This window comes from Trypanosoma melophagium (genome assembly GCF_022059095.1).
Source record: "Trypanosoma melophagium isolate St. Kilda chromosome Unknown ctg27segment0, whole genome shotgun sequence".
NCBI lineage: Eukaryota > Euglenozoa > Kinetoplastea > Trypanosomatida > Trypanosomatidae > Trypanosoma > Trypanosoma melophagium.
This window is the reverse complement of record NW_027125158.1, coordinates 317992-330072: the sequence shown is the minus strand read 5'-3', so window position 1 is coordinate 330072 and position 12081 is coordinate 317992. Positions and strand designations below refer to the sequence as shown.

The following is a 12081-nucleotide window of genomic DNA, read 5'->3' as shown; positions in this document are numbered from 1 at the left end:
TTCATTATCCCTCCAAGAAAAACACTAGTCACGTAAAGTCATTGAAGCAGCAAATATATAATCATACTACGATAACCTAACTTCTCTGCCAGTATAAAGGGAGCAAAAACAGAATATTCCGAATCAAAAGAACACACTGTATAATATCTGTTTCACATCCGGTTCATTCATGACATCATCGTTTGAAGTCCCTTTTCCCTCGATCAGTGGCAAAAAAACTGTGTTGAACCTTTCTTCACCGAAACCATCAGCGAGAAAAACCCTAAGAATATCTATACTGGATTCCGAAGGTATACATTCACCTCTGATTTTTTTGTATTGTACAACTGTCATCAGCAAATAAGCTACTATTCTAAATACCAATCACTTCTTTTTTTATTTTGTACGAGAAACATCTTTCGTTCAATTATTGAAGCTACCAATAACCATGCAATCTCATTCTGTCATCCGTCATCAACTCCATCGTGCTGTTGTTCATATGTTAGACGCAATGGATACAACACTCCAATTAGAACAATAAGATTTAGTCAAAACACTGTTCACACCCCAATGATAAAAAATCTCAAGCATTGTAGTCCAAATGGCTTTGGGTCACCTCCATACACCAAACCATATACACCGATAACTCTTAATTTCCCAGAAATTTCAATACACCTATATCCACAATAACTCCTGGCACACCATGGTCGCTGGAAGCATCACGCACATAATCAATACATAGTCTTTGTTTCGGTAAATACGTTTAATAATGCACAGTAACTAGAATAAATATAGCAAAAAAAACCCGAGAACTGTAGAGTAGCCAGGATGAGTCGTAAGACTTCTCAGAATCGTAATACGACTTGTAATTGTCACAGAGTATACTCATTTTCTTTTTGTTACTTCCTGTCAATATAAAAAAAAAAACAGAAAACAGCCCAAATAAACAGCCACCTCAACCTGAGAACATATATCAGTATAACCAGCATTTTTACCTTACTGAAGAAGTGTTTGCTCCGTTGAAAGCAAACTATCATGTCCAAAGCTCAATTACACCAACGCGCACAACTGGAGAGGAAGACCAAGGAATCTCCCCACAGTAAATATTTAAATCTTTGCGGCGTCCCATAAGAATGAAATATACTAATAATACGACTGCTATAGCATGAATTACAGTACCCTCCACCTCCACCCAACCCCCCCCCAAAAAAAAAAACAATCCCGCAGACTCATCTGATACAAACACCTCTTAGGAGATCAAATACAGCGAAAAAAAAAACAGTTTACAATGGTTTCTCATGGTAGCGTGAACTTGTGGGAATAGTGGGAAACCCACTCCTTCTACATATACGCCTCTGATACGAAAAGGTGTTATTTCTGAAAACACCACTTGCAAGAAAAAAAAATGGCACAAAGAGTATCTGGAACGACAGAGTCACTGTAGAAACTCTTAGAGTAAAAAGGCATCATAAAAAAATATGCCAATTTTCACCAATAAATCTTTTACCTCAAGCCAAGCCATCCACAAAAAAAAACGAGAAAGAAAAACCATATCATTTAATAGTGTAATGCATCTAGGAAAGAATCTGGAGAAATATAACAGTTAATTTCTTGGTGCAAAAAAAACCTGGATTCTAGAAATCCAAAGAGAAGCATCATCTCCAAAACAAAGATAGTAAGTATTAAGACTCTGGAAATATAACTTTTTTTTTGGGGGGGGGGGGGTTACATTGTTCTTCCCCTTATAAATTAGAAAAAAACGCAGAGGGTGGAATAGTAAACGACCGTATACCCTTCCAGATTTGGGGCAAAGAAGTCTAAAAAAGAAGAACGCGAAAGAAGAGAAGAAAAGATTCCCCAGATGGGCTGATACCGAATTCACCTTTCAGAACAAGATCGCGCAGGTGAAAACAAACGAACAAAAAAAAACAGCACCCGCCCAAAAACAACGCCAACCCGCAGGGGTGCACCGCCCCTTCCCCAACCAAAAGAATAAAAAAAGAGACAAAGCAAAAAAACGAAAGAAAGCGCTCCACACGACGGCGGCCGCCGGCAGAAACAGCCCCCAGAAAGCCCCGCTTATTACCGCGAACCGGGGCAACGTAGGAGCGGGGCTTCGGCGTGGCTTCGGCGTGGCGGCGGTTCGCTCGCCGTGCCGTTTGGGGCCTCGTTTTTCGCGCTTGCGGGCGCGGGGCGGCCAGGCGCACACGCAACCAAACAAACAAACACAGCCGCACGACCCTTTTTTGTTTTGTTTTGTGATTTTCTTCCCCCCTTTCTTTCTTTGCTCTTTTGCCGGCTTCAGTGAATCAGAAGAATTTCTCAGAAGGGGATAACTATGTTACCGGCCCGCCGGCTCCGTTTAGTACTAGCTAGGGGATTGCATGGGGTCGCTGTGTCAAGTTCCCCAGTGCTAGAATTAGGAACTGATTTACATGATTATCTTCTTAAAACTTATATGCAGAAAACCAAGGTGAACGACGAATTGACTGACTTTTTTGTATCAGTCTCTTCTCTTGGGATTGCTTCGCACGAAGATTGGCTAAGGCTAAAGAAGATTTTTTTTGATCATATTTCTAGTCTTTCGTGTCGAACTGTCAATAGAATTTTTGCTTTACTGGTTGAGAACAATGCCTGTGGGCGTTTAGAGTGTGTTAGGATACAGAATTTATTGGTCAAATTGGACTTTTCAAATTGTTTAAGAAATCATGAATGCTTAGAAACTCTTCGTAGTATTAGTAACATTGGTTCACGCCTCTCACCAGATTTTATTCCCTACCTTTTGGAAATTATTCCAAAGTTAGTAAGAGATTCTCAAACCGAGGTTTTACCTACCTTATCTTACGTGCTCGGAAAGATTTTAACTTCCAATGAAAATAAGAGTATACCTTCTGAAGTTCGTTATTCGATATTAAGTGATTTATTTAAGAGAGTAGAATCTATTGATTGTATGCTTCTTTCTCAGAGCGAAATCACTTATCTTGTATGGGCATTATCTGCTTTTTGTTCTTCAATCGTAGAGATACGACCAATATATGTGAATGTCTCAGAAAAACTTATTACACGAGGAATTTTTATGAATGAAATAAAAGAGGCTAATCCACGAGATCTTTTGTTGATGATTTCCTTTTTATGCCCTTTAATTTCTCTTTCTGGAGTGAAAAATGTTATTCTCCCTACTAAAGGGGATGGATTGATTTTGCCCGTTACTACTCAAAATTTTGAGAATAGCGTTATATCAAAACATTTTTTTACAGAGTTGCTGATTAGACTTGACGCAGTTCTATCAATCTTTCTTCAACGGATTACCCATGGTGAAATACAAAACAATATATCTCTTGTTGTTGCTCTTGAAATGCTTACATCCTCTGGAGCAACAAAACTATTAAAAAATGCCCAGATTCTTCTTCATCTGCTAGTTCGAAAGTTTTTATACGAGGGATATGATATATGGTTCAGTATTCCAAAAAAGTATACTGTTGCCTCTGAAGTGGATCTTGAACAACCTTTGATAAATTTTTTTGCTTTTGATAGGGGAGTCGAGTTTTTGGATCTTCTTACTGCTCGTTTAAGTGTATCTATCTTACCTTCTTTGTCATTACGTGGACTTGGAAAGGCTTCTATCCAAGAAGTGATTGCAGTGCTTGAAGCATTAGTTTATGGTAATATTTCAGGTTCAATAAAGAAATTGTATTTGGAATCCTGTATAGTAAAACTACCTCGTCTTATACTTAGTACATCAAGGCATGATTTGTCTCGTATTGTCGATGCAGTGGAAAAGCTTGGTATAGATGATGCCACAATAAATCGTACACTTCAAGAAAGAAGTCAAGAATTAGGTTTAAATTATCAAATGATTTCTAAAGATGGATTGAAAAGGGGTGAAAAAACACAAGAACATTTAAAAAATTACTGGGGTGCCGATGTTATAACCCTCTGCATATGTGAGAATATTTTGAATTTTTTGGAGAAAAAAGAGAACTCTATAAAGGACCTCCCAGAACTGCTAAGAATTCTAAATGTTCAAAAAGGTATTAGTAGTGCAAGTGAAACGCATTGCATTTCCATAATTAGATCACTTTCTAAATGTAATCTGCCTTTTAGAAATGATGATTCTTATCGTATACTGGTAACATCTTTCTTTCGTCGGATAGGAACGGTGAGACCGTTGAACGTGATGTTATCATTAATTATGGATGGAATACGACTTGGGGTTTCCCGTGACACGTTATTAGACTCTCTTTATTGGGTTGGCTCTAGATTAATAGAGAAGGATCTTCTAACTATAGAACCAATAGATGTGGCAAACTATTTCATTATTGCACATGAATTGAACGTTTTGAATACTGTTATACATCCATCTCTTATTGCTGTTCTTCGACGAGAAAATATATTAAATTCATTTTCTTCTCATACAGCAAGTCGTCTTTTTGTTGTTCTGTGTTCTTTTGGAGTAGATGATAAAGAGCTTCTTGAAGGACTACTGGAAATAGTTGCGCCTTGGTGTTCAGAGGTTACAACACAGGTAGAGTGGTCAGAAAAAGACTGGAGAGCTGCTTTAACATTAATTCATGCACTCTGGTCATTATCCTCAGAAATTGTAAGAGAATCATTATTGACAATTGCCAGGATATTGGTTCCAGAGATGTTGCGGCAAACCATCAATAGCAAAACTCAGGAATATTCCCTATGTGTTGCTACAGCTGCATCTACTCTATTGATTATTGATAAGCCTAGTAGTATCTCAGAAGAAGGTATTGTCAAAAACTCTCGGATAGAGGTACTTGAGCATTTTCTTACACTAATGGCCTCCCTTTTTTCAGAAGATGGGATGTGTCTCTCGTTAGTTCGTACTAGTGCACTGCTTAACTCTGAAATTATATTTTCTATTATTCCACAACAATGTAGCAATATTATTTCCTTCCTTATTATTGCTCATGCTATTCAACACCTCGCTCATACTGAAAATGGTTTATCAAAGAGATTTACTCCACTCGGGGTGAGTTTGTGGCGGTACTCTTTAAAACATATTGAAAAGACACCAATAGCAGATGATGTGCTCATGACTGCAGTGGGATTTTCAATTAGATTTGGAGCAAGTAGTCAAGCATTTGATCGATTTATGTCAGTCATAATGGAAAAGGATATTGTGGTGAGTATGTTGACAGTATGTTCTGTTGCTTGTGGATTGGTCCGAACGGGCAAGCGACGTTCTCTAGCTACGCAATTTGTCGCATACTTCTCTCAGAGGAATTGCTTAGACGACTTGCCTGCTACTGCATTATTTTATTTACTAATGTTTTTTACACGAGATGCAGAACAAGTGGCACTCGGGCTTACCCGTAGTGAAATGCTGGTTGCTCTTGTCTGGTCATCACTTAGTTTAAAAATAGATCGACTTCCCTGTACCAAGGAACTATGGAAACTGGTAGATTCCGTGCCTCTGTCATCAGCTCCATCCTTGCTACGTTTGATCTACGAAAAGGGATTGATAGATAAATCCTCTGAATCGGAACTCATTAAACCAATATCTTCCATATTGTCGTGGGAGCCAAATGCAGCGTGCAGTGATGTTGTCACAGATTTTCTGCACAAGGTTAAAACATCTCTTGAAAATCGTCTAAGTGATGAAACGGCTGTAAAAACGATTACACTGGAGATTCAGAAAATGATTTCGGATCGTATTCATTAAAATGTCCTTCTGGTATTCCTTTTTTTTTTTTTTGTCTTCCTGTGTGTGTGTGTGATTTAGATTTTTTTTTTACAAATCCGGGGGTGATGGATCTCTCTTTATCCGATCATATGTGTTTGTTCCTGTGTGTTTTCATTTTGTTGTTGTTGTTGTGGTGGTGGTGGTGGTTTTTTTTTTTTTGGTAGTCCTGACATGTCTTTTCTCTGCACAAACTCAGCATGTTCTTTAATGGAGAAAAAAAAACTGCTGATAGCGCTTATTGGCTTGCAGAATTGAAGCATTATGAAGAAAAAATAGCCAGGCTTACCGAAACGCTTGAGAAGCGGAGTGAAGAATTTGTTACCGCTGAGGAAGCTCTTATTAAACTGATTGACGAAAATCCAAGTGGTGATTCCCATTTTCCGACATCGGTAGATTCTAGTAAAGCTACTAACGAGAGAAAACACATTGACACTCTTCGCCATTTAAATGATGAAATTAAAATGACTCGTCAAGGTCTTCAAGAAGCAGAGAAACAGGAACAGTTGACAGGAACAGTGTTGACCCGCATTACATCCTTTATTTCAAAGAATGATGAGGAGTGGGAACCTCATCTCGATCGTTTAAGAGTGGCTGTTGAGTGTTTTCAAAGCGCCTGGATTGGGAGTGAAAAGCACAACAAAAAGTTAAAAGAACGACTGAAAATGGTTCTAGATGAAAATTACGTTAAAGACTCGTTATCTGGTTCCAGAGATGATCAACTCCAGTTCTCAACCACTGAAAAAAAAATGGCCCCATTGTTTGTAGAGGTGAATAGAATGGTAAGATATCTGCTAGAGTGTATTGCAGTGTCGACCGTGTCGCTTAAAAGAAAAAGAGAGCTTTGTCTTTTAAATCGTGAACATTTAGAAAAGGAGCATGAAACGGCAAATATGCAGTTTAAAGGGTACAAAAATGTTTTAAAAGATGTCCGACGCGCTCTTGAGTCGGTTGAACAAGCATTACATAGTCTTCGCATGACGAATAGCAATAAAGAGAAATCAAGAGATGAACTGGAGAAGGAACTTTTGGTTCTAGGGACCACTCCAAATTCAATGGAGTACGTAACAGCAATGGTGGAGGCATTAGCGAGGGAAAAAACAGAACTCATGGTGTTAAACCAAGCTTCAGAGGAAGCAGGAAAGATATCCCAAAAAGTACTAGGTGTAGAGAAAGAGGCTCTTGAATCTGCAAAAGCTCAAACAATTGCTCTTGGTGGTACACAAAATACCCTTAATAAAATGCAGGAATCCATTCTTGTTTTAGAGAAAGAAAAGATAGAGCTTCAAGAGAGGATAGAAACCAGTCATGAGATGAAACGGAAGCACCATTGTGAAGTGGAAAGTCAAAAAAAAGTATTGAAGGAAATTAAAAAGGAAATTGAGGAAATTGAAGAAACCAAAAAGTTGTTCGTAGCAGAAGCACAGCCTTTCTATATCTTGTTGGATGAGACAAAAAAGCAGATGGAAATTCTTATATCTCAGCTTGAGTCTAAGACAAGCCGAAAAGAAATGCTTTATGATGAAAAACAAATGGTTGAAGATAATATAAAAAAATTGAAATCTGAATGTGAACGTTCTCGTACAGATTTTATAGAAATGCACAGAGGTATACTAACACTAAAGCAGGAAAAAGATGAAGTCTCAAGATATCTGGAGTATATTACTTCTCTCATGTCAGATTCGGTAGTCTCAGCACTTTCTATGCCATTTACCCATCAAGATGACATGTCAAAAAAACACGGAGAGGAGACTCTCCATGAAATGATAACTGAAAAGAATAAGACTTTAGTAGAAAAGGCTCGAAGAGAATATCGTCAATCTCTCACTGTAAGAGAATCCCTTATAAGTAGTAGAATGGGTCCTAATAAACCACATAATGGTTTTGACTCTGACAAATATAACATACAGTATTCACTATCTTCTTCTATGAAACAACAGCCACCGTATACCACAAACTCTGTGACTTCTGCAGCCGTTACTTCTGCATCCGCGCATTATTCCTCAGACGCAATACCAAAGGAATCACGTGAGACATCAGTCTTCTTTGCTAAGGAAGAACACCCTTTCAGCACAACCAGTCGAATAATAAAAAGATCACCAGAAGAGCATTCATTTACTTTTCCAAATACATCTGTTATTCATGTGTCTAATACGAAAAGTGGAAGTAGTCCCGTTAGAAGAATCGAAGGGTCATCGATTTTAAAGCAAGAGAATACAATGATCCTTTCTTCCGAACCTCAGTTTTCTTGGAATAGAGATGAAAATCAGGAAACATCATCCACTATTGCAAGCATCAATCGTCGTTTGCATGATATACTCAACCGTAAGCATTGAGTTGTTTATTCGTTTGTACCACTCCCGCAAATATATATTCCAAATCCTTGTATTGATGTAGTATAAATGATATGAATACTTTTTGTTTGTATTTTCTTTTTCTTTTGTGTTCATTCTTCTTTTTTTTTGTATTTTGTTTCCTTTTTTTTTTCTCTCTTGGGCCAGTGGTATCTTTTTTTGCTGTAATGGAGAAGGATACTGCGGAAGATGTACGGCAGTACCTGGCGCGAGATGAACATGAGGCGAAGGTGCAATTTAGAGCATCGTTAGAGGGAAGAACTTCTGATGAGCTCATGGCTTTACTAAAGATTCGGAAGGATTCGGATATAGATGATAAATGTCTTGATGATGGAACCACAAATAGTAGCTGTTACCAAAGGAAAGATGCCACGTTGCAGTCAAAGAAACTTTCTAGAACCCAGCACGAAAATGATGTTGAGAGTACCGTAATGGGGACTGAGAAGGTAGTGGAGATCTGCACGGTGGGGGCGAGTCATGACGAATTATTGTCAGAGATGAGTGAGAATGATAGATTCCGCAAGAACCAGGAAGAACACAGTAGTGTATGGAAAGCCGTATACTCTGGGGAAATTGTTACGAAGGAGGAACTTGAAGAAGTGCGACGAGAGATGATAATGCACGAACGCGTAGTGAAAGCGTTAGAAACAGACAATATCAACCTTCACAAAGAAAGACGTGCACTACGTGCGAAGCTAAATGAGATGGAAAATAAAGCAGTTAACGTGGAGGCTAAATACAGTATATTGGCAAGTGGTCAAAGCCCCAATCATGGTTCAGTCCGACAAGCGCCATCAGTAACCATGATGTCATGGCAAGGAGAGCAGCAATTAACTCAGGACGAAGTGAGCATGGAGTTAGAGCGTCAACGCACAGTAGTGCGAGAGTTACAGTTGGAGTTAGAGCTACTCCGGCGTGAAAAGAAAGATATTGAAACACGTCTGGCAAGTCTTGATGCTAAGAAGTTTGAGGAAATGGAGCTTGAACTTCGCAATCTCCGTGTTGACTTAAAACGTAAGGAAACAGATCATAATGAAACTGTAAAGGATATGGCTAGAAAGATTGCTTGGTATGTGGAGCATCAAGAGTTTAACCACTCACAGGAGGAGTTACTCAAAGAGCAACAGGATATCATTCGTCGTTTGCGTACGCGACTACATGAGGTTGGGGCTCTAGATAGTGAGGGGAAGAAAATGCGCGTAAGTAAGGATACTCATGTTCGTAATCTCACCAAACGTATAGTAGAACTTGAGGAGGCACTTAATAGTAAGTACCCGAACAGTATTGCACAACTAATTAGAAGCTGTCAGCCTTCTGTACAGGACTCCAAGTTGTTCAAACAGCTTAATCTCAAAATCAAGGAACTAGAAAATGCTCTGGCAGAGAAGGATCGATGTGCAGAGGCTGCAGTCACCCGTTTGAGAGTTGAGACAGATCGTATGAGAATTCAATACCAGGAAAGGATAGAGAAACTCGAAGAGGAGCTTAAACTTCGATTCTTACACGCACAGACTCGACGGGTCCGGGAACTTGAAAAACAGCTCTCTGAAGCACGACAAGCACTACGTGAAAAAGAGAGGGAAAAAACTCCACCAGTATCTGTGGAATTGGTTGCAAGTTGCAATGATGATCATCTACGTGAAAAACAAATTGAATCATCATCTCCATTGGAAGAAGTAAAGAAACCTGCAGCAGCGAAAGGTGTTGGGGTAATAAACTCTGTAGATGAGACTAATTTACAACTTCAAGAGGAGAATAAGGTTCTTCGAAGTGAATTATTTCGAGTAACACGTGAAACTACGAAAAATACTCCCATCATACCTTCATCATCATCACAATTACACTTACAATCCCAGTTACCACAGGATGCTGGAACTGGTGTTAGCTCATACCATCTAATCTCAAGTATGCAGGCACAGATAAACACACTTATCGCGGAACAGACAATATACAAGCGGTTGCTCATGGAGAGTCAGGAATCTCTTCGTGATGCCCATACTCGATGGGATGAACGTTTGTTGACGGCAAGACAAGAATATCAATTACAAGTTCAACGTATAAGACAGGAACACAATGATGAGATTGCACGTATTCAAGAGCATCACCAGCGAGAGGTACACTCTATCGTAGAGCAAAACCGTTCAGCAGAAGAAGCATCACGAGTTTGTGAAAAACTTTTACAAAGTTCATCTAATGATCCGAGACAGAGTCACACATTTCTACAAAGTGTCGCAGAAAGATTGGTTTACCTTGAACGGCGTCAAGAACGAAAAGAACGTGAATTTGCCTATGAAATAGCTGAAGTCAAGCGTGTAGCTGATTTTGAACTATCTCTTATGAAACAAAAGGCTGAAATGATGATTGAACAAAAAAATCATCAAATACATGAATTCCGCTTGCAGTTAGACCATCTCCTCTCAAGTCTTGCGCTCCTACAGACATATGCATAGAGTTATATAATCTGTTCTCAATTCAGATTATGTTAAGCTTTATTTTTCAAAAATATTTTGTGAAATAAAATGACGAGTGTCCTACAATGGTATAGAACGGCCTCTTCTATTGACCCCTGTTTCTGTAGGAACATCGTAAATAATCTGTACAGTGTTATTTCTAGTTATCAAATACTTTGTTGCAATCAAAATTACCAAAAAGGAAAGGAAATCGAAATAAGTAAATCCCGGTGGAAAAGTTGTTGTTGTTGTTACGGTTCTTGTTGCTTTTGCTTCCATGCATCTCTACTATTTTCCTCATTCTTGTTTTACCTAAGAAATACGACGTTGGTGAATACGAGCGTCGCGAAGTTATCTTTAAGCAGACACTGGAAAAGGTGCGTGCCCACAACGCAGTCCCCAAGCAATTGTATACGATGGGTATCAATCACATGGCAGACTGGACACCAGAAGAATTCAACCGTCTTAACGGCGCCAAACCCCGTATGATGCGCCACGTCTCCATGAAAAATCTTCAGAAAAAATAACAAAAGAAGGGTAAACCTCTCCCCAAAACATTGGATTATTGCTCTGTTGTTCCACCTATTCTAACGGCTGTGAAAGATCAAGGCTTTTGTGGCAGTTGTTGGGCCCACTCAGCAACGGAAGCGATGGAATAACACTATGCCCTCCAAACTGGAAAACTCTTTGTGTTGAGCCAGCAGCAGGTGAATGCCTGTACGCCTAACCCCAAACATTGTGGTGGTACAGGAGGCTGTGGAGGTGGAGTGGAGTCCCTTGCATACCAGTACGTTCACGATGTCGGTGGCATTTCTCAAGAGTGGACAAATCCATACACTGGGCATTATGGGAAAACAGGTATGTGTAACAACAATACAATAAAGGTGGCACGAGTTAAGAACTATGTGTCAATTCCAGAAAACGATCAAGATGCCCACCTTGAGGCACTGGTGCACCAGGGACCTATCGCTGTAGGTGTTTATGCATCAAACTGGGACACCTATAGTGGAGGCATTTTTAATGGTTGTGACTACAGTAAGAACATAACAATAAACCTGCAGTTCAAATTGTTGGGTACGGACACGACGATAATCTGAATGCGGATTACTGTATTGTACTTAACTCATGGTCCCCAGATTGGGGTGAAAATGGGTACATTCGGTTACTCCGCACAGAAAAAGCCGAGTGTGGTTGGAATGTCGACGCGCACGATGGCAGCGCATGCGATGGTGATCCAGACACTGATTGGGCTTGTGGTATGTGCGGCATCCTCTATGGCTCTGCGTATCCAGTGATGCAAGATTAACGTCTCTAGTATGAAGGTAGAGAAGAGGTGAGTCATCTTTTCTATCCTAGCAAAGAGCATCAGGAGGAGGGGATGGAGGCAGAAACGATGATGCCGCTCTCAGGTAAATGGAGAGGTAGAAATAATAGTGAATTGGGAAGAACATGGGGTGTTATATATCTTCTACGGTATCTGACCCTTTTGTTTTTTTTTTTGTTTGTTTGTTTGCCACTGCGTTTTGGAACACTCTTTCATGATGTCTCGCATCTTTGAGGGCTGATTAAAAACCAGTGTGAATGTTCA

At 39.5% G+C, this 12081-nt stretch overlaps 4 protein-coding genes across 4 annotated transcripts; all 4 read left to right on the top strand.

Annotated features, from left to right (window-relative positions):
• Window positions 1-2317: 2317 nt before the first annotated feature.
• On the top strand, window positions 2318-5671 carry LSM04_003399 (uncharacterized protein; the record flags this gene model as incomplete). The annotated part of the gene is made up of 1 exon (XM_067333483.1): window positions 2318-5671. The coding sequence occupies one exon, from the start codon at window positions 2318-2320 to the stop codon at window positions 5669-5671; it is 3354 nt and encodes a 1117-aa protein (XP_067190451.1).
• A 218-nt stretch (window positions 5672-5889) lies between these two features.
• Window positions 5890-8025, top strand: LSM04_007434 (uncharacterized protein; the record flags this gene model as incomplete). The annotated part of the gene is made up of 1 exon (XM_067333482.1): window positions 5890-8025. One exon carries the CDS (start codon window positions 5890-5892, stop codon window positions 8023-8025), a length of 2136 nt encoding a protein of 711 aa, XP_067190551.1.
• A 185-nt stretch (window positions 8026-8210) lies between these two features.
• Window positions 8211-10493, top strand: LSM04_005118 (uncharacterized protein; the record flags this gene model as incomplete). The annotated part of the gene is made up of 1 exon (XM_067333481.1): window positions 8211-10493. The coding sequence occupies one exon, from the start codon at window positions 8211-8213 to the stop codon at window positions 10491-10493; it is 2283 nt and encodes a 760-aa protein (XP_067190483.1).
• Window positions 10494-11353: 860 nt separating this feature from the next.
• LSM04_000745 (Peptidase C1A) lies at window positions 11354-11799 on the top strand (the record flags this gene model as incomplete). The annotated part of the gene is made up of 2 exons (XM_067333478.1): window positions 11354-11498; window positions 11555-11799. The coding sequence occupies 2 exons, from the start codon at window positions 11354-11356 to the stop codon at window positions 11797-11799; spliced, it is 390 nt and encodes a 129-aa protein (XP_067190385.1).
• Window positions 11800-12081: the final 282 nt, after the last annotated feature.